At 53.1% G+C, this 22450-nt stretch overlaps 4 protein-coding genes across 4 annotated transcripts; 2 read left to right on the top strand and 2 right to left on the bottom strand.

Moving 5' to 3' along the window:
• Nucleotides 1-12082: 12082 nt before the first annotated feature.
• On the top strand, nt 12083-12843 carry BDP81DRAFT_332187 (uncharacterized protein; the record flags this gene model as incomplete). The annotated part of the gene is made up of 3 exons (XM_060585573.1): nt 12083-12195; nt 12335-12351; nt 12770-12843. Coding segments are annotated over 3 exons (204 nt in total), but the record flags the coding sequence as incomplete, so codon positions are not given.
• A 231-nt stretch (nt 12844-13074) lies between these two features.
• On the top strand, nt 13075-14161 carry BDP81DRAFT_120630 (uncharacterized protein). Its single transcript, XM_060581600.1, has one exon. It carries the CDS (start codon nt 13512-13514, stop codon nt 14058-14060), a length of 549 nt encoding a protein of 182 aa, XP_060439328.1. The 5' UTR covers nt 13075-13511; the 3' UTR covers nt 14061-14161.
• A 494-nt stretch (nt 14162-14655) lies between these two features.
• On the bottom strand, nt 14656-15114 carry BDP81DRAFT_439324 (uncharacterized protein). The gene has a single exon (XM_060591393.1). The coding sequence runs from the start codon at nt 14958-14960 to the stop codon at nt 14661-14663; it is 300 nt and encodes a 99-aa protein (XP_060439329.1). The 5' UTR covers nt 14961-15114; the 3' UTR covers nt 14656-14660.
• A 3590-nt stretch (nt 15115-18704) lies between these two features.
• BDP81DRAFT_439326 (uncharacterized protein) lies at nt 18705-19232 on the bottom strand. Its single transcript, XM_060591394.1, has one exon. It carries the CDS (start codon nt 19082-19084, stop codon nt 18866-18868), a length of 219 nt encoding a protein of 72 aa, XP_060439330.1. The 5' UTR covers nt 19085-19232; the 3' UTR covers nt 18705-18865.
• Between the last annotated feature and the right edge of the window lie 3218 nt (nt 19233-22450).

Raw genomic sequence — 22450 nt, forward strand, 5'->3', positions numbered from 1 at the left:
CATAGATAGTCCTCGGAGAGTGATCGCAGTGAGCGTTGGTCAGCCAGGACAGTGTCTATCGATTGTCTTGAGAAAGGAGGAAGTCCGCTTCGTTGGTAACGAATGATAATTAGGCCCTGATTTTCTCGCGGCCAAGGCCAATTGCCAGTCGCCAGAGGGTACAGCGCCACTGGAAGTGCCACGGCCCCGCAGAGCAATTGTACCGCCGTATTGGGCCGTAGCACCGGGCCACTGCCGGGGCGCCGTTGAGCCTCGGGGGGGGGCATAATACGTGTGTTTCCAGCGGCGGGAAGGGTTCTGGCAACAGAACTGGCAACAGGCACAGCTTCTCAGAAAACCAGTTCTGAGCATGGAATCAGCCCTTTTGGCAACAACTATACCATCTCCGGCCTGTCTCAGCCACTGATTCAGATAAGAACATTGCATAACTTTGGCGTAGATGAGAGACCGGATCCGGCAGCCAAACTACAGCCAAAAGAGGTTTGGCATCACGGAAAAGGGTTTTCCGTTGTTTTTATGCACCGATTACATCAGCAATGGCAACTGGCAATTAGCTTTGGACGCGAGGAGATCAGGGCCTAAAGGTTTGAAATGAAAGTGCTCGAGTGGTGGTCCAGGCAAGACAAATGACTTAGTAATAACCAAAAGCAGGGCTCACCGGGCGGGCCAAAGGTTTCCGGCGAGAGCTCGCCCCGCGCCGACACCGGAGGCCCATTAATTATCGGCGCCGGCCTTCCGGACGGTGATGCCGATTCCGATTCTCGTCCGGTAACGATTATGATGAGTCTCATCAATTCCGCCACAAGTTGCGAGTCTCAACAACTCTGTGTAGCTGCAATTGGCTTTCTAATGGATTCCAGATGTTTTCATTAGGACCTGGCCAAACTAACCTGTTGATACCAGACCATTTTCTAAACTAAAAGGCCAGTGGCGCCTTAGCACCTAGATGTAGGTACCATGGGTATGTCTCGATACCTGGAGGTTCAGATCTTGTTCATACAGCGATGTTTGTGATGGTTCTTATTGCCATTCCAAGTCCTTGTCTTTTTAGTCGCCTGAAGATTGAGCAAAGCTGAACGGGACCGTCTAGGTCGGGGAATAGCTGCCGACATGACCGTCCTCGCTCACGCCTGCTCCTGAGAAGAAAGCTCAAGTTTATCAGTACGTGGTCAAATCTGTAGCTGATTGTCGTATCGCCATCTGAAAGTCTCAGCTTGCATGTATTTAATTGCTCTCCTTCTCTTCCCTGGCTTGTTGTATCACTAAACATGCAATGGCTACGGCCGGATATCTTTCTCCCTTGACGCTGAAAAGCTGATCGCTCAACTTTCTATCTCGACACGTCTAGTTCCAACGTGCACCAAAGTAAATGTCAACACTAGAGAGAAAATTACATGCACCAACCACCTACACCGTGACTACCCACTGTAGACTCGATGGCGTGGATAACATCCGGGTAGTAGGCTCGGAGCTCTTGGAATCACTCAGGCTACCTAGTACCCATAACCTCATGTAAAGTCTACTAGGTAAGTTTGCCACTGAACTTCGACCTCAGCGCGGTCTTGATAGGTGTCTCCTCTATCCTCATCCTGATCAAAATACTGAACGGTACATCATTTGCGTAAAGCCGGGATTCGTTCGTTCCCTCAATTTAGTATACCAAAACATCTTTGCAGTGCCTCTTTCAGAAGATCAAAAATCCGCTTTAATTGTTCCCAATGTATCGGTACAGCCTGTATGAGTTCGGCAGAATCGGCACCCTTACAGTGGCAACTAAACGCCAGCAGCTTGGAACGCAGAAACAGAGAAGTCGTACACATTCTCATAGCCACCGTGAAGAATTCTCTCATAGGTGACCGTGGAGGTGGTCCCAGTGCGTCTATAAGCCTCCGAAGGCAGGGCTTGCTCCTGAGTCACCTTTTAAACCCGGGCATGCTGATAGTCATGGACTTGAAGTTGGCGCCAAAAAAGTGCCTTTGACGTTTTTCGATAGAAAAATCTCCCTCATCAGCGTGAATGAGTAATTAATACTTAGCTTCCAACGGCAACTGGGTGCAAGCACACGAATTCAGATATAATCCCGGCCGGCGAAGAAGGTAGTCCCTGGGTTTTCTTGACAGCTAGCAGAGACGCAAGTCGAACTACAATTGAGCTAGACTCTGAGAATTCTGTGAAAATACGGCTGATCGATGTTAGAGATTCATCTGTGAGATTTTGTTGATCCATCATCAAGGAGAGATTTATTTGTCGATGATGAAGATATCGCTAAGTTCCCTAGGGAAGTGAAGGTATGTTGAGAGCATTCGCGACGAGGTAAGCAATACCATGTACGGAAGTTTCGATCTCAAGCAGCGGAAGTGATCGAGGAATCTGAGTGACCAGATGCTCCCGAACGGTGATTGTTCATCTGACCCAGTGACATGCAAACGATGCAATAAGTGTCACTAATTAGGTAGTGTACCTATGCCGGTCAACAAATCAATAATGCGTGTTCTATGTCTCACTGGAAACGAACTGCTGCTCAGAAGACACGGCGGGGAATAGGAAATACCAACCGGGAGTTGAAAATAACTGAAAGTCCGCCAAAGTTGAAGCCGGGGATTGAGGCTTAGAATACTGCCGATATTTGCTTCCGACGGGAGGGTTACAGTGGTTGATTCCATCGGACACCATCGTATTAACAAATTGGGTATTCCGGACTTTAGGTTCCATGTTCAGTTGGGACAGGTCTTGTGATATTCATCTCGTTTGGTTCATGTCGGCGTCCTCGCCGGTTCGGCGAGCGCACCGGGAGCCCCTTTTCGTAAGGCCAAACTCACGATCCGGATCACACAACACACACGAGACCGAGTGAAGCCAACTTAGTTTTCCGGTGTCTCGATCTGTAATCAATTCGTGATCGGCCAAGACTTGGTACGAGTCACGATGAATCCGAAAACGGCAGCTTAGGCATCGGCCCGGAGACATCGCAACCCAATCTTTCCAACAATACTCACCTATCAGGCTGATGAGGGGTTGAACCTCCACTCCCCCCCCCTTCGTTTTATCGCGAATGATGTTGGATGCATGGTGCAGCATAAGCACAAAGATACACAGTTCAAGTTATATCGCATGCACATTCAAGATTTTGGACTGGGAGAGCTGCCCGGCCCAAACTCCCCGATCTTCAGACAGAGATGGAACATGTCAAACAGCATAGCCTCCACAAGACAGGAGACTTCCTTCGTTTGCCCATGGTTCTAGAGACTCCGTATTGCTATCGCCATCAGCCACAGTTATTTCGCCTCAATGATGGGTCTGTCAATCTCGCCGTCCCCAGCTTTTTGATTCGCGTCTCCCCTTCAGCCCAAAGACGTTGGGCATCACTGCTCTAGTTTCAAGCTTCAGGCCCCCATCTATCTAGATGTGGAGTTGAGAGATCTTCAGTGACTTTGAGCTACACCTAAGTCTTAGCAAGCGGAGGCGTATTGTCCGCATGTTGTGGACTTGTTCTAGTGTGGTGTAGATATCGCCTATTATTGCTGCATCTGCCTCGAATGGAGCAGCGACCCGAACGGACGGCAGCGTGGGTCGATCCTTCGGCCAAGGGATACGGTGGAGAGATCTGGCGAGAGGGAGTCGAGTGCCGTTCGACTGCCGTGGATTACAAAGGCAATGGTGGGCGAACGCTTCGATCACACAAGAACTGGGCCGAGGAGACTCAGAGTATCCCGAGAAGTTGTGACGTGCCGGGCGGCTGCATCCTTCAACGGCCTCGAACGGGAAACATGTCCTTCGGGGCGACCTTGAGCCCACCCTCGACTATACCGCGAACCCGAGAGTGATATATGATGGCATGCTAAAATTCTAGCGAGGTCTCGTTGATGCATCGCCGGTCAAGGACTCAAAGTCCAGGCCAGAAGACGGTAGGATTCGTACTCCCACCTTACCCACCCCTTGAGCCCCTGTCATTCTTCAGCAAGCTGCAGTCTGCATCGCCTAGGTACCGACAGGATCGAAACGACGATCTCGGTGTAATGTACCCGGCCAAAACCAATCAATTATGAAGCATCGGTTGAGATGATCCCGATGGATATTCGTGCATAACCAAGTTCGCCAATCAACGGAGATCGCGGCGAGACACACATCGGAGAGGTCCGCCTCTCTCGCAGGTTCTGTACGAGGACAGCGTTTCAGCGGCCTGTCAAGGGTGTGTGAATGATGTATCCTGCCGGCAGAATGGCACATCTTGGGCAATATTCCCGCCGGGCGGTGTCATTAATGATCACAGTCACAGACACACACACACAACACACACACACACAACACACACACACACACACACTCTCTCTCTCTCTCTCTCTCTCTCTCTCTTTCTAGACAGCTCTCCCCACAGAGGTAGACCAGACGGATGCGGACGGCAGCGGGCGGTGGGACGAACCGTTCAGGCGAACCAGCGTGCCGGCGCGAAAGCGAAGGATGGGAAAGTAGTCAACCCGCATCCATGTTTTCTTTTTTCCCGCTGGGCTTGCTGTGCAATGACTCAGTTGACGGCAATTCGGTCGACTCACAAATCCGACCTTCCTATCACACTGGACTACGGATACGTACTGAAGGTGTAAGAATGATTCGTACTCTGTACAGTCGCAAGCTCGCCGCTTATTTGCTTCCGAAAACACGGTATTTGAACAGAGGACGTCGGGATGGGCCCGAACGAAGAACGGACGAAACTTCCGGGTCAGCTCCAAGGAATATAGACTTTGACGATCCAGACTAGCCGACGTATTGACACGAGGAGGCTGACTGACCGCGACAAAATACTTGTTTCTAGCTCGTGGAGTCTGGACTGCATCTCCCGCATTCCTCAGTCATCCGTGGCACATGTTCTTTCGAATAGCAACTGCATACCCCGTGGCCAGCGGGTCAAGGGGTGGCTGATGTGTTGACGCACATCCACATCGCGATCGGCCACGTCAATCTCCATTGCAGTCACGCCCCATCGCTCGACCTCTTCGCCCCCTCACAAAAGAACAAGATGAGGCCAATGTCGCGCCTCAATCATTTTACGTTACAGCGACCGGACAGGAATGGGGCCCGGCTGTGGTGTTTAATGAGAGCCCCCCTCCAATTCCACCCCCAGGGCAAAAAAGAGCCCATATCGGAAATAGAGCCTGCAATCCTTTTACGAATCAGATTCCGGAACCATGCCATTGGGAACCCCCGAGACAGCCAGGCGGATCACGCGTTGATTGGCCTAGCAGCTCGGAGCACTGGGATAGAACGGTACTGGCGTCAGCCACATATGCCAGCCGAGCCAGGCTGCTGGGACTTTTTGCTGCCCTGGATATAGCTGCCGGGGCGGCAGGCGAGATTTGACCCTGTCGTGGAGTTCCTACGAGGGGGCAATGAATGGGTATTCTGTAGGGACGAGATGACGAATGGCGGTGATTCCCTGCTCACTTCCGAGTCCTGACCCAGATGACGGACGCCATCGCCGGTCGCCAGCTGAGAGAGGAAGAGAGAGAAAAGAAAACCCTGCGCCAGAGGGACGGAACCGCCGGTCGTGATCCACGGCGCTACCATCAAGCGAAATCCACGCTCAGGCAGGGCATCAGAGAGGCAGAGAGAATGGACACACCGTCACACACACGGGCAACCCATTGAAAATAGTAGCATGATTGTGTATCTGTACGCCCTGCGACCGCCGAAAGTGAGGAGAACGAATGATCGACTGCTTCGAGTCCCACCCGGAGTTGACCGCTGGATCAGCACTGAGCTATCGAAAAGAAAAGGAGGAGGCCACCGATGAGGCCATCGCAGAGCGCGGTATGAGGGTGAAAGTGCCTCCCTGCGTGCCAGTGGGAGCATGTTTCAAAATCATCAAAAAGTTGGGTTCGATACTTGAAAGCAGCGTCGGCTATTTTGGACTATCCCGCCCTGTCTCCTGTGCAGTAGTGTGATGCCGACAGGATATCTGCATCACAGGACGGGTTTGATTATGATTAGGGACAGGATTTTGGTTAACCCAGCACATCAGTAACGTAAGGTAACCGGGGCTTTCGTGTCTTTGGTTCTTCAACCCGCTCCTCCCACGCGCTAGAAGCGAGCTAGAAACCTCTGCTTGGGATGTCAACTTCTTCAGAAGGTCGAGACAAGGGCCTCCCCTCGCCTGACTCGTCGAGCGGTCAATCTCACAACCTGCGTCCCCGACAGGGCCACGCTCGTGACAATCTTTAGCGGGCCACAAGCCCCTGGACGCAGCTTGACCGGTGTGGAGTAGGGCACTCATCGAGTGCTCTTTGCGGTCAGGAGGATTTGCAAGACGCCCGCACCACTGGTCCCCTCGAAAGTTTAAACTGCCCAGGGGCCGGGGATAGGCCCAAGGGCCTGCCATCTTCACTCGGCCGTTGAATGCTTGGTGGTCTTGTAGGTACTCTGGAGAGCTTCTTGAATTTCACCGGTTGGCTCGGACATATGGAAAAGAACATTTTCCTTGCATACGTGCTTACGGCGGTACTGAAGTTATCGAAAAAGACATCGGGTTCTGGGCGTTTACGGTACACCGGTCAGACATATCGGTCGTAGCTTGGTGGCATCAACATTCGATCTCATCATCGGGCGAAGACTGGAAGCAATTCGTCCGACATGCCGAGAGAACAGCTGACTTTCTTCCGCCTCACATTCTCTATTGAAGACCGGCACCTGCCGATTGCAAGATAGAGACGGAGGTTGGGGGTACAGATATGTCATATTATCAAAGCGCTGACGTGCAGAGATGAGTTTGCCGGCATCGTCATGTCATTGAAGCACAGAGTTCATGCCCAGGTCAAAGCGAAAGACGCACCCGGGCCACACTGAGACCTACGTCTCACGTGAAGCACCGCCTTCTGTCGATCCTGATAGAAACTCTTGGGGGTGGATTTGGCGCTTAGAGAAACGTCGGATCCGCTCGGACAAGACAACGTCGGAGAAAAGCAGCGCGGCGGGCATGTCGAGCCGCGGCTCTCTCTGTGTTACCTATTCTTTGGAGTACATCTCCAGCCAATACCGAAACATCAAAGTATCGTCGTTCCCGAGAAAGCAACGCAGGCGGAAAACCGCGGGCCCCGACCCGGACGACAGCATCGAGCTCTTCCCGACACTTGGCGGACATGGCTCTTTCTGCTCTTGGGGCAGGCAAACTGACTTCGTGCTGTCGTCTTCTTTGCAGCATCGGCGAGATCGCCGAAAAAGTCAAACAGCATAATGAGGTTAACTTGCTGCAGGCTCAAGCTTTGCGAGGGGGGAAGAGTGAAGGGGAAGGGGGGTTTGGATCGTTGGAGATTTCCATTGCAGCATTTGGCAGGCAGCGCACGGTCGATCCGGTCCAGGATGGAACATGGGCCAAATAGTCACCTAATAATGCTTCCCCCCTCCCAAATTGTTATCCCGTACTTCGTACTCCGTACGGATACCTTCAGCACAGCCGGCATCAACCGGTGACAGGTATGTTGAGTCAAGCGCATCACTCTCCCGCAAATCTATCGAGAGTCGAGACCTCTCGAGACGAACCCAAAGGGCCAAGCGATGATCAGGTTGCGGTGGGATGTAAAGGGAACGACTGGCCATCCCCCCCTTTTGGCTTCATTCAACTTCTTGACCGTGGTGGGTCAAACGGTAAACTATCTTTCATCGGTCTGGCGAAAGAGAACATCCATCATGTTCTCAACGGGTTCGAACGGGCAAGCTCCTTGCTAAGCACGAGGCGCTACCATCCATCCGCGATACTACCGGTGACGGGGCCGGGCGGCAAGCGGCCGGGGGCTGACGGAAAGGGCTGCGCCGGTTGATGAATAGTGAAAGGGGAGAACCGTCGACCAGTGGCTTCCCCGTTGAATCGAATGACATTTTCCACGTGGTGAAAGGATAGCCCCGTCGGGAAAAATGCAGCTTGCGGAGGCTGCGGAGCGAAGACGAGCACACACAAAAGACAAGGCGAATTTGAAACGTCCCCAAGAATGGGACAATAGTCAACCTGTCTAGGAACGCCTAGCGGCAAGTCCCATGTCCGCAGTGGAGAGCCACATAGAGCCACCTCATCAGCTGGAAGTTTGATACGAACAGGAAGTGGGTGAAGGACGCCACGCGAGCAACTGCAAGTTGCGAGTTGTGACTCTTAGCTCTCGAAAGACCCTGGATGGGGTAAACGGAAACGAAAAGATGGATACGATATCAAATCAAAGAGCACAGTACGCATTTACTAGGAAGATGTCGTCAGTCCAGTCACATAAAAGAAGCGGTGACCTTATCAATCTCGACGGAGATGATGGCCTCTGCATCGGAAGATCCAGGTTCTCACTAGCGTCGGCACCTTGAGGGACAGCTGGAACTTGGAAAAAGACAAGGCTCACGCAGTTATGAACGGATTCTGCCCTCAGCGCTGGCCAGGGCGAGTAATATGGTACGAAATGGCATTGGGATGCGCCTCTCCGTCGTTTCGCCTTGACAAACGGGGTCTGAATGATCTCCGCAAGACAGGGGCTGGGCCACGTGCAGACCGATGGGCTGTGTCCCAAAGTCTCGCCCATCGATCTGGTTGAAGAAATGAAATAAATGAATACATATGAATACATGAGAAAAAGTGACCTGACAATGACATGGTCTGGCACGCCCACGCCTGGGTGAGACTCGCGAGAAAGATGTGGGCGACAGAAGATCTGTGGACTGCCGAGGCATAATATGGATGGGGATGTACTTATGCCCCCGGGCCCTGCCAGAACGGCGGACGCACAAAGACATGCATAAGTTTGAACCCCGGTATATGCCCATTGCATGCGACGGTGCGAGATCCCAGAGACTGGGTGGTCTGGGCAGATACTTTCGAGTTCCCGTGCTTCTTGTTACATTTTGCGGAATATTTTTGACCTCAGCCAAGCCAAGAACAACGTCTGTTTTGCAACTGAAATCTTTAAATGAACTTCTCGTTCTCTCATCTCATCGTGGTGAAAGTGAGGCAACTAGCTTGAATATCTGCCCGAGAATCACTAAGTCGTTCTCGGAAAGCGTTCAGTTGTCACACTGCAGCCATGATGCCCGTTCGAGAGACGACTCTAGACTCCAGAGTCTCATTAGACGTGGGAAACGCTGCCTTGACTCGAGTAGCGCATTACCATAACCTCCGGCATCTTTTCGTACGGATTCCGCCAGGGGATTTGTCTGAACTGCCCGTTGTGCTCGACGTCGACTGTCTAACCGTTCTTGTCAGTACCGTTCGTGCGTGAAGCCAGGCCCTGCGTCGGCACCGCGCGGCTGCGCCAGCATTGCGTTTGCATCTACCCTTGCTGTGCTGCATCGCTTTCTCTTTCTCTGTCAGAACTGCCTCCTTCTTCACGTTCTCGACGCGAGTGCGGGGTGTTAACTTGCCAATGTACAATGTACCGAGCTCTAGGGCCATGCACAAGAGTACCGTACCCTCAACCTTTGGCTCTCGTCATTGCCCCTGTCCGACTCTGTAGCATCGAAGTCCTGAGTTCCCAGCCCAGGTGACGAGAATATGATCAGGGAAGCTGCATTGTTGCCCCCCTCAGTTGCATTTCAATCTGGCTTTCGTCTCTGAGTTAACGCGTTCTTGCCCTCCTCTGCACCCCTTGATCGTTTCGCTTCTCAGCTCTACCGCGGTCACTGACGACTCACACCCAAACCCCTTGCACAAGGGGGAGGGTCCCCGGCGTACGTCCCAGCGGTTTCTGGGCCTTGATGGCACGCAGCGAGAAGCGCACGTTCTCTTGCTTCCATAATCCCTGCCGGGAGCTTGAAAGTCATGTGTCTGGGGACCCATTTCTGATTCGTAATTGGTGAAGACCGAAGTGAGTCCTGGCAAGGAGACGACAGAGAAAGAGAGCAGAGGCAACAGCCAGCGCAAGTTCATCGCAAGCAAGGCACCTTGTCGAGAGAGAAGAGCTGTGAAGACGCACTAGCGTCAACATCCCCGACCAAATCTCCTAACATGGTTAGTTTACTCACTGTGAGAAAACTCTCTTTTCTCTGCCCTCCTCCTTCTGGTATGGCTTGGTGTTTAGCGTCAGCTCCTCGGTGGTGGCCAAGGATCACCAACCGTCCAAAGTCCACACGTCCAGCAGCTTAACAGCTGTCTACTGGCTCGCTGGTCGTCCATCACCCCCCCCAGTCCGTCCCCCTTTTTGCGTGGCCCTCCTCCTCAAATTTTGCGCCTTCGTCGAATAGAAGCTCGAGAAGGGCAACGCAGTTTTAGGGGACGAGTCGGTGCCTGTTTCGCTATCTCTGGAGTCTTGCCGTCCGTGAAGAAGGATCACCCCTGGCGCCGACTAGTCTCGAGAGCCAATTTTGGGCAAAACTGCCCTACGGCAAGCCATGTACGTCTGGCGTGGAAAGCCAACTCAAGCGTCGTTATGGTTTGTTTGGCTACCCGTGGTGCCCGGCCGGCCACCAGTAGAATAGTACGGGTCCATCTAGTGGGTTTCCGTCCCCTTTTCCTCTTTCCACAAACCATGACGCTGAGAGCATCAATGGCTACACTGCTGACATAACAGGCAAAGGTTGCAAAGCAGCACGCACACCGGCGCGGAGGGGCAGACGTTTAGCCACCAAACCAAACGAGACCAGACCGAGCAACCAATGAGAAAACGGAGCCACAACAGGCGAGGAAACAGGGATAGTTACGTAGACACAGCGCGCCGCCGGTCTGGTATGCGTGCCTGGGATGGATGGTGGGAAGTTGGACCGGATGTGTGCCTTGCTGTACGGAGTATAGGTTCCTTGCTTGGGCTTTGGTCCAGTTTACCCCATACGTGACCGACGGACAGACAGACAACATAGCCAGTGCTGTGCAGCGGCACCGTGTGCGACTTGAAGTGTGCGTCTATGTATCCGTACGGATACACTATTCCTACGTGGAGGAGGGGGACTCGGGCACACACTCCCCCCAGGACGGCCCAAAAACCTACGCACACCCCCTCGGACCGGGCCTGAGCCTGAAGGGATTGTGCTCCAAGAGGGAACGAGCAAGAGCCTGAACACTGCGCGCACCCTTTCTATTCGGCATACCGCATCATTTGTCTCTTTCTGCCCGATCCATCCGTCCTTCTCTCACTCCAGAGTCCAGGGCACCAAGGTCTAGTGGCCCACGGCCTGGCTTTCTAACCTTTCTGGAGCCCGGCAAGCCAGAGAGCAAGGGCCAAGGGGGCAATCACAATTCTGGGACCATGATGCTTGCTCATCTGCCCGCCAGTCTGGTCTGCCTTTTGGGCCCCCGCCGGCTCTGGCTCTGCTCTGGCTCTGGCTGGCTCAGGACTCAGGCTTGTTTGTGTCTCTCTTGCTACTCTCACTTGTCTCTGCTACCGGCTCGCCTTCTTCCTTCTCTTTCTCTCGCTCTCTCTCTCAGTCTGTCTATCAGTCTGGTCTGGCCCTCCCACTCACACCCCCCCTTCGTCCCGTTTACCTTACATATACCTCCGACGTAGCGGTACTTGTTGTATGGCCCTGACCTTGCATGACAATCCCAGGTACATTCTTTGCGTGGGTTCCCTGAGCGTCGCCCACTGACTCCATCCATCAAAGTCTCCAAGCACCAGGCCATCTATATACAGAACCTCCAAGCACCTCTCCCACACACTCTTCGCACCTCTCGCCTTGTTCCCATCCGAATCTACACTCTCGACAACACTTCGCCCCGACCTTTAAACACAAACGTGCCCACACTTTTTCGACTTTGACGACGGCTTCACCGTGTTTCCAGCTCTATATCGATCTTTTCTACCATTCTTGTTTCTCGTCTACCAACGTTTGAATCTTCTCACTCACCAAAGCCCGTATCTTCTGGCCACCACACCCCCCCTGACTGTACGACTCGGATCCCCGCCTACACCGTACTCAACCCATTTCGACTAATACCCGCCGCCTGGTTTTTTTTTTCTGTTGCCTTCGGATCTACCTCCGGTCGCCACGTCCCACGAGAAAACCACACAACACCCTGAAGCAGCAATGTGCAACTACACTCAAGTACGTCCTGTCCGCCAAACACGCACGATCTCGACGATGAAGGATACTTGGTGTACACGTCAGGACTGTAAACTGACAATTATCTGCTTCACAGAGAGAATTTCACTGCGGCCACGTCCGCTGGATCGTCTCGCGGTGGTGCCCCGTCTACACTCGCACACAACGACGCTGCCCTCCGTGTGTGACACATTTCGAGTACAGGTACGTCTACAATGGTTTCTTTTTCCCTTCACCATGCGCCCCTTCTTGAAAACCTCAACGGATCAAACCGAGTCATTTTTACTCGCCCTTCCTCTCTGACTCTGCTCTTGAACAAAATACTGACGTGCGTCAAACACAGGGGCGATGAAGTTTGTGGTATGTTTCCTTCTCTCCACGGCAACCCCGTCCTCCATCCTTATCCCTCAATCTTTCTTTTGCTCTTGGAGTAGATCATCCCCATTCTGCCACGCCGGGCAGGGGTGCGTGCTTGTGCTGTGTCTGTCTGCTGCCACGGAAATGGCAATGTGGCCTCCAACTCCACTCAAACTCTAAGCACCTGGAATTGGCACTGGCATGGGGGTGTATGGGCAGGAAATTTGGCACGCCCAATGTCCCTGTCCCCCCTCCCCAGGCTAGAGAGAGCAGAGCAAGCCAGAGCATCGATCACAGACACAGTAGCAGCACCCTTCTCCCGTTTGGCGGTTGATGCGGTTATACTCTTTCTTTTTCCTATGGCCTTTCTTCTTTTGCACCCCTATTCTAGACTTTGGGACTAACATGTGTCTCATCGCAGGCGAATGCAAGCCTTCAGCACCGATCGTGTGGGAGAGCATGATTAGACGTAACAACACGCCCGTCGGATTATAAGGTCATCGTCGAACGAAATCGACGAGGCTTGCCATCATTCCCTTTATCTACCACTTCTTAGACAACATCCCGATCTAGAATGGCCCACGCCCGGGGTGCAGATCCGGTCTGCGGCACATCCTGTCTTCCATCACATTTCACATCCTCTCTCGACAGCTTTGGCTCTGTCCCTCCGGCCTCTCGGGACAAAGCTCACCACTAAAGAGATGGGATGAGAAGAGGATTGTGCAAGACAATTTCGTCAAAATTTTCGCCTATACCAAATTCTTCTTCTTCAACGACTTTTGATACTTAGCAACTTCGAGGAAGCGTCGCGTCACACAGCCACACAACCAACACGCCAAGCATGGCCCTAATCAAAGGGAACGGCGGCCTGCTTCGAGACGACAATTACACGGTACCGGCGTATTTGGCTCCGGAGCCATCACCAACCTTGGCTTGGGTACATCGAGAATGCTGCATCGCGCTAAGGCAGCCTTCCACGACATTTTGTCCATATGGACGGGCCCTTTACCAAGAACCGACGCCGTCTCCAATTTGAACTCCCGTCTGCATGGCTACGACAGGACCGGTGGAGGCATGATGGCTGCACCCACGCAGTAAGAGGGGAACGGATGAGGGGTCTCGACCACGCTGATCCCACATGATGAGCCAAGCAACACATTCGCATGGCTCACGTTGTAAGAGGAGGAATATTTCATCATTGGCAGAGGGGAAGGGAGAGCGAGATTCTTCGGGAAAAAAAGAAAACACAGCAAGGTGCAAACCTGCATCTTACTCATGGCGTTTGCGAATTTGAGCATTGCGGACAGGAAGTTACGGCGCTGATACGGAAACGAGCATTTCAACAAATTTCCTTTTTTGGCTGGCAAGAAACGAGTAGGAGGAAATACACCAAGAGGCGGGAAGACAACAGAGCAAACCGCCCACACAAAACCAGCAACAACTTTGTGTGGGCACGAGGATCAACACCACGCGGAGAGAGTGCGGAACCATGGGTATTTTGGACGGGAGGGTCCGCAAGGGTGGGAAGCAAAAGAAGAGACGGCGTCGCGGACTATTCAACTTTATTCGGGCGACTACGCCGACCACGGCACCGGGCTAGCGGCGGCTCTCCCCGGTCGAGCAAGACGAGACGAGACGGTGTACCCTCCATCACGTCACCTCTCGCTCAGTCTTTCCTCTGTCTGTTCATGGTCGGTCAGGTCGTGCATTAGCCGACGTGGCCCGCGTCTGTCTCGGCTCCCGACTTTTATCACCACTCACTCACACGCGTTGCGATAAAAGCACTCAACGGTCTTCAACCGCAGACACTTGGCAGCATTTTCATCCGGCGATGGTTTCATTTTGTTCTTGTTTCCGGGGTATACTGTTGGGAAAGCAGGGAATGCAAATTGGAGTTTGGGACAAGGCACAAGCATGTTTTTTTTCGTTTGTCCTGCCACCACACGGCGAACTGGTCAACGGGAGTTTACATACACATCTTTCTTAGTTATTTTGCTTATAGGCGTCTTGGATTTCCCTTCACCCATCACCATCTTGGATGGTGGTGTAGAGGGAAAAGAACGCAAACAATTTTTCCTGTACTTGAAATACCCACCAACACCTCGTCACACTCTTTTCACCAAACAGATGGATGCACTTTGGCAGCACAGCACAAACGGCGCAGTAGCGCTGATACCATAAAAGAGAATTGAGAAAACTTAGATACCTACTTGACACTTATTGCGTGTTCCCTCATCAAACCCTTGCCCTTTTGAGCCAAAGCGCGTGTCTCTCGTGTTCATGTGCCCCGAATGCTTCCCAAAGTCGCGGCTTCATACCTCGCAGAATGTGGGTTTCCGTGATACTTTCTGAGGATTACACATTACGGAAGAAAGCGCGCGAAAAGGTTCAAAGTGCGTGCAGTAGCCGACATTCATGATTCTGCAGCGTCCAACCGCCTTGCTCACATCCCTCGAAAGTACACAGACATACATGCACACCCGACACATTTCATCCATCCCACCCAGAGTGACTCTCCATGGCCCTACCTCTTCAATCCATCCTTGAAGATGAGATAACAAGGCCAAACACATCCCGACTACAGAGAAACTAGAGCAAAACAGGGTCACCATATACCGAGCAACTAGGACTGGGCAAATTTTACCGCTTTGGGTACACGCAACGAGGGTTACATGGTTCGTGAAAAAAAAAAAAAGCGTGCTAATTATGAGGGGATGATTGAGGAGTGGGACTGGACTAATAGGTACTTCATGGGCCATTCATTGCAAGGCGAGACACGACAGGGCTTGACAGGGAAGAGTGGAGAGGGGGTATTTCTGTTAGTTCGACCACTACGAAGTACACACACGTCACAGGGTTTGTGCTTGATGTGCTTAGTGCTGTAACGTGTGGGAGGGACCGGAGAGAGGGTGTGTGAGTGTGTGTCTGTCCGTCTACATGAGTGTGCAAGGGGAGGGAGGCACGTACGCGCGAGGAGGATTGACCGGTGAAGCTGCAGTGCAGTGGCCCGCCGTCCTCTCGTTGGTCGTCGGGTTACGAGATATGCCGGGCAAAGCGTGAGAAAGGCAGACCGAGCTTATGGACAATGGGACCAGTTGGAAATGAGACAAGTGATAGGGGATCAGGATGGCGAGGTGGTGATGTCGGGCAATCTTGGGTTTTGCTGCGCTGTACGGGCCTGCGTTTGACCATGACCAGGAGCAAACGGTCGAGTTTTGGGTTGCTAAGAAACAAGCGGCGGGTAGTTTTCGTTTGAGCGGGTGGTGATGGAATCAATGGCACACACATACGCAAACGAGACTGGACGCTGACGGCCGTCAGCCATCCCTTTGCGGCCCGATGCCGCCCACTCTGGACTGACCGATATTACAGACTAGAAGTCCTCGGTGAGGGATCAGGTGAAGAACGAGTGGGAGTACAAGGGTCCCGGACGAAGGAGCGACTCCCACGGCATCAGACGGGGTGCTGGCGTGGGGTGAGAGAACGTTTCGTGGGACCCTTCAGATTTGTCGATACCGTCAGAGGAAAGAAGCCCCCCCCCCGTCTATAGATGCCATATCCAGGTTGGCTCGTGGCACGTATTTGGGCATTCTGGGTCCCGCAAGCCACCACGCTGTTCTCGAGCAGTAGCGTGGTGGTTGTTGTCTTTGGTGGTTCGGAACTTGGAACAGCTCGACCTGCCCAACGTGGGAGAACGTGGGATCAAGAAGGGAGAGGGAGGGGGGTGGGGGCTAGTGGCAGTTAGTATGCACGACGGGGATACCAGATGGTCATCTGAAGGTGTTTCGACGTGCCTCCCGCGCGCTGCCCCCATCAACGATATTGATGAACGGTGTGAGGTGAGGTTTGCGTCGTGGGGTGTAAGTGAGCAGTGGCGGTTCCGTGCCAGAAGTCAAGTTGGGCACACAGGACCATGTAACAAAGGGCTCCCTCTATAAGGGATTGGGCCCGGGGAATTGTCTAGGGAGACGCGGTTGCTGGCAGTTGGGATGCCGTGCATCGCATCGCAGCTCAGCTGATGAGAGAAAAAATATGGCCGGGCACTGTCCAGCGCAACTGTACAGGAGAGCAGGAGCATTACAGATACGATGATGATATATCTGGCTACATGTACTCCGTACGGATACATTTGATGATGCGTTGCGACGCAGATGCGAGACCACATCAGGCACGGCGAGTCGCTCATTGGCGTACCTTTTGGGCGCTGTGCAACACTGTATGCTGTCTCTGGTGCTCTCATCAACTTGTCTGATGAGCCGCGGGGCGTTCAGCGCAGGGCGTTCGAAGATGTCTTGGGCGTTGGCATGGCACATCGCCTATTCGATGTACATATGAGGCGCGCGCGTGCCTGCGTGGGATAAGTGAGAGGTTCTTGGGGGGTGTGAGAATCTGTTTGTTGTACAACATGCTCACTCACTCATTCATTGTGAGTACGGAGTACGACAGTGAGTGTAAGAGTGAGCCTGATGAGTGAGACAATCCCTATGCCGCTCATGACGATGGGGCATCAACACTAACACACGCTTCGCCCCGATGTCCGGTCTGGCCTCTCCGAACTGTACGAAATACTCGGCCTGCTTCGTCTAGATGGGTTGTGGACTTCTGGCAGCACGCGCCGGTTCTGCCCACTCTAACGGCGTTCAGCCAAGCGACATTGGCAATGAAAGGCTTCCTCGGTTGGCCCAACGGCGCCGTCCGGCGTAGCCCCCAGAAGCGAACTACATGGCACTCAAAAACATGGCAATCTAGCCTAGCCCAAGTTCCAACTGCCACGCCGGGCGATCAATATCGCAACCTGCTCAACTTGGGTGACCGGTGAAGCTGTGGATCTTTTTCCCTCCCCTCTCAGTCTGTCACTCTCTGCGTCAATTGCAAACGGCTTCGACGCCAAGCCGGCTACGCTGGATAAATCCGTTTTCAAGCAGCATGCGGGTGTCAAAGAAGCTGCGCGTCGCAGCAAGCAAGCGGCTTTTCTCATCCTGCACCTCGGTCGTCATGAGGCATCTTCGGCCCCGGAGCGAATGAGAAGGGTGGGCTAAAAACGGATGTTTGCCATCATTGTAGGGCTGTACAAAGTACTTTCGCAGCGGTTGGTCTGTTCTTCAGCCCGCATTTTGATTGCATTCGCGCCGGATCATCAGTGCATTGTACGTATGTAGGGCAAAAGCTAGTGACGCCCTCGTCGAAAGCTTGGGTAGAATACACCTTTCGTGTATTTTCAAGCACACGAGCTCACGTAGCAGTCAAGCACTACCGGATATCGTGAGGTTGAGAAAAGGGCAGGGTGTAACTCAAGATACCTGGGTCTGCTGTGTACCTGTACTCGACGCTCGGTTTCTGCCGGTTGAGGTGAGGAAACTGACTTTCAGTGCTGAAGCTCTTCACACCCTTTCCCTATAGAATGCGCTGCTGCATGGAGCTATGGCCATTGGACGGACAGGGCCGTTGCATCCCATCCCACATTCACGTCGCAGCGGCAGTTAAAGTAAGATGAGATGCCGGGGTGAGACTGTCATCTTCTCGTCAGAAATTGACCGGTACGGATACAGGCTCAAGAGAGGAAAAGCTTCCATGTCGCAAGCTCGCAAGCACGCAAGCAATTGAGTAACCCGGGATGATGAGTGATTCTGTTCGCAAACTTCAGGGATGTCATCCTGCACTTGGATGCTTGGGCCGTGGGAAAGAGTTTGTCTCTCAGTCATAGGCTATGGCAACTTGACCAGGTGTGCAACCGGTGAAGGGCTCGAGGGGGTTCCCTCACAGGCCGAGAACGTCGCATCTGCCCCCCTCACTCTCTGCCTCCCCCGTGGTGGTCTGCTTGCCCGTTGCGCTTGTCACATATCATATCCCCTAGTAGATCTGATGGCTGCTAATCTGCCGTCACCGGCCTTCTTGTCACCTTCTCGAATGGTAAAACACCCCTAGACGAACAGAGCGTCTCCGGATGCGCCTAGTTGCTGAAGATAATTGTGATAAGGTTAGGCGGTGCTAGGTTGATATCATGATACTGGCGATATCGTTTGAGTGGCATGTCGTGACAGCATCTTTCCTCTGGCCGGGCTATGATAACAATCTGCCAAGGGAGACAGTGTAAGATAGGCCTTGGACAACTCGACTGGTTTCGGCGCGTCTGGTCCCGGGGCTCTGCATTTGGTGGTTTGCGCGGGATCCTCCCCATTGAAACGACTCTCGAGGTTGCCCGTCACCTGATTGACTTTGACTGCGCCATCAAGGCCAAAATGCAAACCAGCAAGCCACCCCCGAAAAGCAAGCGACGGGCAAGCTTTCTGGGCTGGACACTCACTCATCGACGTCCCTGGGCTTCGTTCCCCCCTCGCCCTCCCCTCCTCCCGAGCGCTCGTTTGATTGACCGGTGCGGGGCCGTTGAAGCATCTGTGTCACTGTGTATTTGAGATGTAGTTCGGTTCAAGGTTGCCTCCGACTCGAGACGGGATCTCTATGGCCAATCTTTATAGACCGCTTATTAGATGGCAAGGCTCTATCAAAATCTCCAAAACTACAAACCCCCGCAGACGTTCTGACTGGAGAAAGGCGGTCCCGAGCTGACTGATCGGCCCTTCGTCATATTGTCGTCGTGCCGAGCTTCCTCAACGGTCTGTTGCCTCCGAACCCCAGGTCTCCACCGTTGCCGAATTGTCAGGGGCAATGCGGTGTTAATTATCCGACCTGCGGATACTATTTCGAATCCCAGAGTGATGAGCGAGATAGGTCGCATGCCGCCAGCGACAGCCACATCCCGAACCCTCCCGTCGCGCAGTGTTGCAGACAAAACGTTTAGTGGAAAATTGGCATTCAAAACGCATCGGAAGCCCCATTTCTATTGGGGGCGACAGTACCCTGGTTGCCGACAGATGCGACAGGATGGGATACCTTGGTGCTGGTGACGGAATAGAAAATTTGATCCTCAACTTGTCCCCGGACTCCGGCTTCTTAGGGGTTGGTCTAACTTGTAAGATCTGCGACCTTCTTTAGAGGAACTTAACGACCGCGACTCCGTGAAGCCTAGGTTGACACCAGCAGTGTATCGGTCTGAAGGACTTGTCGAAGGATTATTGTTGAGGGGCAGCAGGGGACCGTGGAGGGTTTCCGCAGGCAAAGCTTGCTCACCGAGTCGTCCCTCAAACTTCTAAGTCCCGGCTGCTCCAAACCATCCAAATGTTGGACGAGCCAGACCAGGTAGGGTGTAATGCTGTTGATCCGGGTGAATGTTAATTTGGGGGCTGCTAGCCATACTCATTCACGCCCGCTGAATCTAAATCTGTGCTACACCAATCCCAGGAGTCACGAAGCCAGCTCTTCACACCCTCCCAAAAATGACCCTCCAATGTGTAGCCTGACGGCGGCTCTGCGAGTTACGGGCCCTCAGAGAGACGACAACAGTTCCCATTTTCCGTCACCCAACCCCTATGTCGTGTCCATGCCTGAAAGCCCGCACTGCGCCGCGTATCGACGAAGATAGTTCTGCAGCAGTGTAGGTAAGTGTCCGATGCAGCCCGGCCATCCCACCGTAATTTGAGCCGGGCAGGCCTTAGTACCAATGACAGCGGGCACGAGGCCGTCACCACACATGTCACCATAGCTCGGTCACTATGTTGACTTTGTTATGCAAACATACCTAGGTATTCACAACGTCCATAAACGGACAACAACACGTGCCCTCAGGTGCTATGTAGCTGTACTTTGTTGGCTTCATAACTTAATTAGTCCGTCCAGCCCAGGGCGGGTGTCAATCATTGCCTCCAAACAAGGATCAGTGCCCGGGAGGATTTAGAATTCTGACAAGCGCACGGTGGCTCATCCGGCGATGCTGGCAGCAGCGAGGAAACGGTTCAATTGACAAACGGGAATGCTAGGGGCTCTTACATTGTTGTCTCATTGCTCCACAACGACAACCGAAGGTTACTGATACCAAGTATCCGTATCTGCATATGTACGGATAAACGGTTTCGTGTGTACAACTATACTTCTGCCCATTCATGAGCACCTTTCTATTGCGGTTGATGTTCAACCCTTGGCATGGCGCAGCAATTGCTGAAGCATGGAGATCGGCATTCCGCCAGCAACGCAGTCGGTGGTAGTCGGTGAGGGAGATGACGTATCGAACTTGGAAAATGAGCAATTCGACTGCCGCGTGCCCTTCCAGTCGACGCTCAGGCGGTAAGGAAGAGGGTCTGGCTGGCGGTGAGGCCGAACACTCTTTTCCATGTGATGGGAGGAGAGTATCTGTACGTATATAGACATTAGTATTAGAGCGATGCAATGCCCCTGGAAATCTCCGAGTTGGGGAGGCTATATATAAGATGCATCTCAGCATGATGCACAAATGGCACCTTGCTCTCTTGGATCAATTCCGTCCAAGCTGCACCGACCGCTCAGTAATCTACTGGCACCGTCTGCTCTGCCTCAGCCCATCACCAGGCATCAATTGAATGCTCTGATAGTCCCACAGTCTGCGAATCCAGGCAAGCCAATTCTCATCCCTGCCCAGCGAGCAAATCTCCTCAAACCCTATGGATCCTACTGCGTATTGCACGGCAGGAACTTTTGCGTTCTCCCATGAATTTAATCCAGGCACGCCAGGGCAGTCGATACGAGTGGACTAGACACTGACAGTCGGGGACTCCCGCTCAACTTCATGCTCATTTCATCTCCAACGCCCAAGCGTAACTAACCCTGCTTCATAGGACCCCTCATTCTTGAGACCTCAACCACTGCTCTCCGTCGCCGAACCGCCATGACCTCCAGTACCCCTGGTCATCAAAGACCGCTTTAGGGGCCATATCTGCCCTGAATTGATGTCTTGCAGCTGTTAGGAGGGTCCTGAACACCGCTGATGTGACTCAAAACCTCCGTTCGACCCGCCCAGAGCACCCTGTCCAATATGCTGATCCTGCCTACTCTGCTAGGGGGGCCGTCACGTCGAGGCCGCACCGAACGCAACGGGGACAAACAACGAGTCCCTCGTTGCATTCGAGAAATGGTCTCCGCAGAGCGACTTGCAGGTGTCATTGCTCATGTGATGAGCTCCGGCCAGGGTGCTACATATAGAGTTCGCACGTTTTGGGTGGGTGTTTGGGCGTCAATCCCGCCACTTGTCTATGGATCCGGATATGCCCATTGCCCCAGCCTCCACTTCCCAGATTGAAGGGAGAAAAGGGCCGTACTGGGTCTTCCAGCCCTGCCAGACTGCTCCTACCTTTGACACATACGTACAGATATGCTGGAAGGGGGCCATTGGCTACAAACGCAAGTACTCGTACTTGCAAAGTATCCGTACAACCCAAGTGTCTTGATCTTACACAGTGCTCAGGAAGAATGGACAAGGGTATATGGTATACCTATTAGGTATTCAGGTTCTACCTCACTCTCGCCGACTTCGATTACTCCTGCCTCATGGAAAAGGGCCGACAGCTCGGAGTCAGCAACCAGTGCTTTCAGTACATGGGTCCGTAGCTGCAATGGAGTCCTGTTACCGTTTCTCCAGACTAGGATTCCCATGAAACTCCAAACTTGCAGCCTGCCTCGTAGCCGAAAAGTAAGCTTTGCCCGGACGGCGTGCCGGACCGGCCGGCGCATCCAAGCCCTGGAACCTGGGGCCGAAATGGAACCACATCCCGCTCCGCCAACGGCATCGGGGATGCAGAAATAGTGCAAAGAAGACAACTTCTCGGAAGAGCGAGACCAACGTCGTTCCGACGCCCTTTCCCACGTGGCTTAGTATGCAGCTACAGCTTCCCACCAACGGGGAATCCGTAGATTTAGTTCATTCCACTTCGGTCAACCTATACAACATTGAGCTGGCTCCACTTCCTCGCTGAGGCCGTTCGAACATCTGGGATGCCTTTATCAGTGAGATCGGGGAGGCGGATTCCTCTCCTCTTTGACTGGGATTGCCGCCCGGTGATATTTGAGAACTGCAAACTCGGCTCGGTTGACAATTTCTATTCCAACACCCCTACCTTTTAGGCTATGTCCCCGGCTTCAGGCCAGCAAAGTACACGAAGTCGTGAGAATGGAAATTTATTCGAAGCTGACAAGATACAAATAGATACGTATACAACATATGCAAACCAATCCAACG

The sequence above is a fragment of the Colletotrichum phormii genome (genome assembly GCF_030913505.1).
Source record: "Colletotrichum phormii strain CBS 102054 chromosome Unknown BDP81scaffold_29, whole genome shotgun sequence".
Classification (NCBI taxonomy): Eukaryota; Fungi; Ascomycota; class Sordariomycetes; order Glomerellales; family Glomerellaceae; genus Colletotrichum; species Colletotrichum phormii.

Coding starts and splice junctions, on each gene's coding strand:
- BDP81DRAFT_120630 (XM_060581600.1), top strand. CDS start 13,512: ATGGCTCACGTTGTAAGAGGAGGAATATTTCATCATTGGCAGAGGGGA.
- BDP81DRAFT_439324 (XM_060591393.1), bottom strand. CDS start 14,960: ATGGTGACCCTGTTTTGCTCTAGTTTCTCTGTAGTCGGGATGTGTTTG.
- BDP81DRAFT_439326 (XM_060591394.1), bottom strand. CDS start 19,084: ATGCGACCTATCTCGCTCATCACTCTGGGATTCGAAATAGTATCCGCA.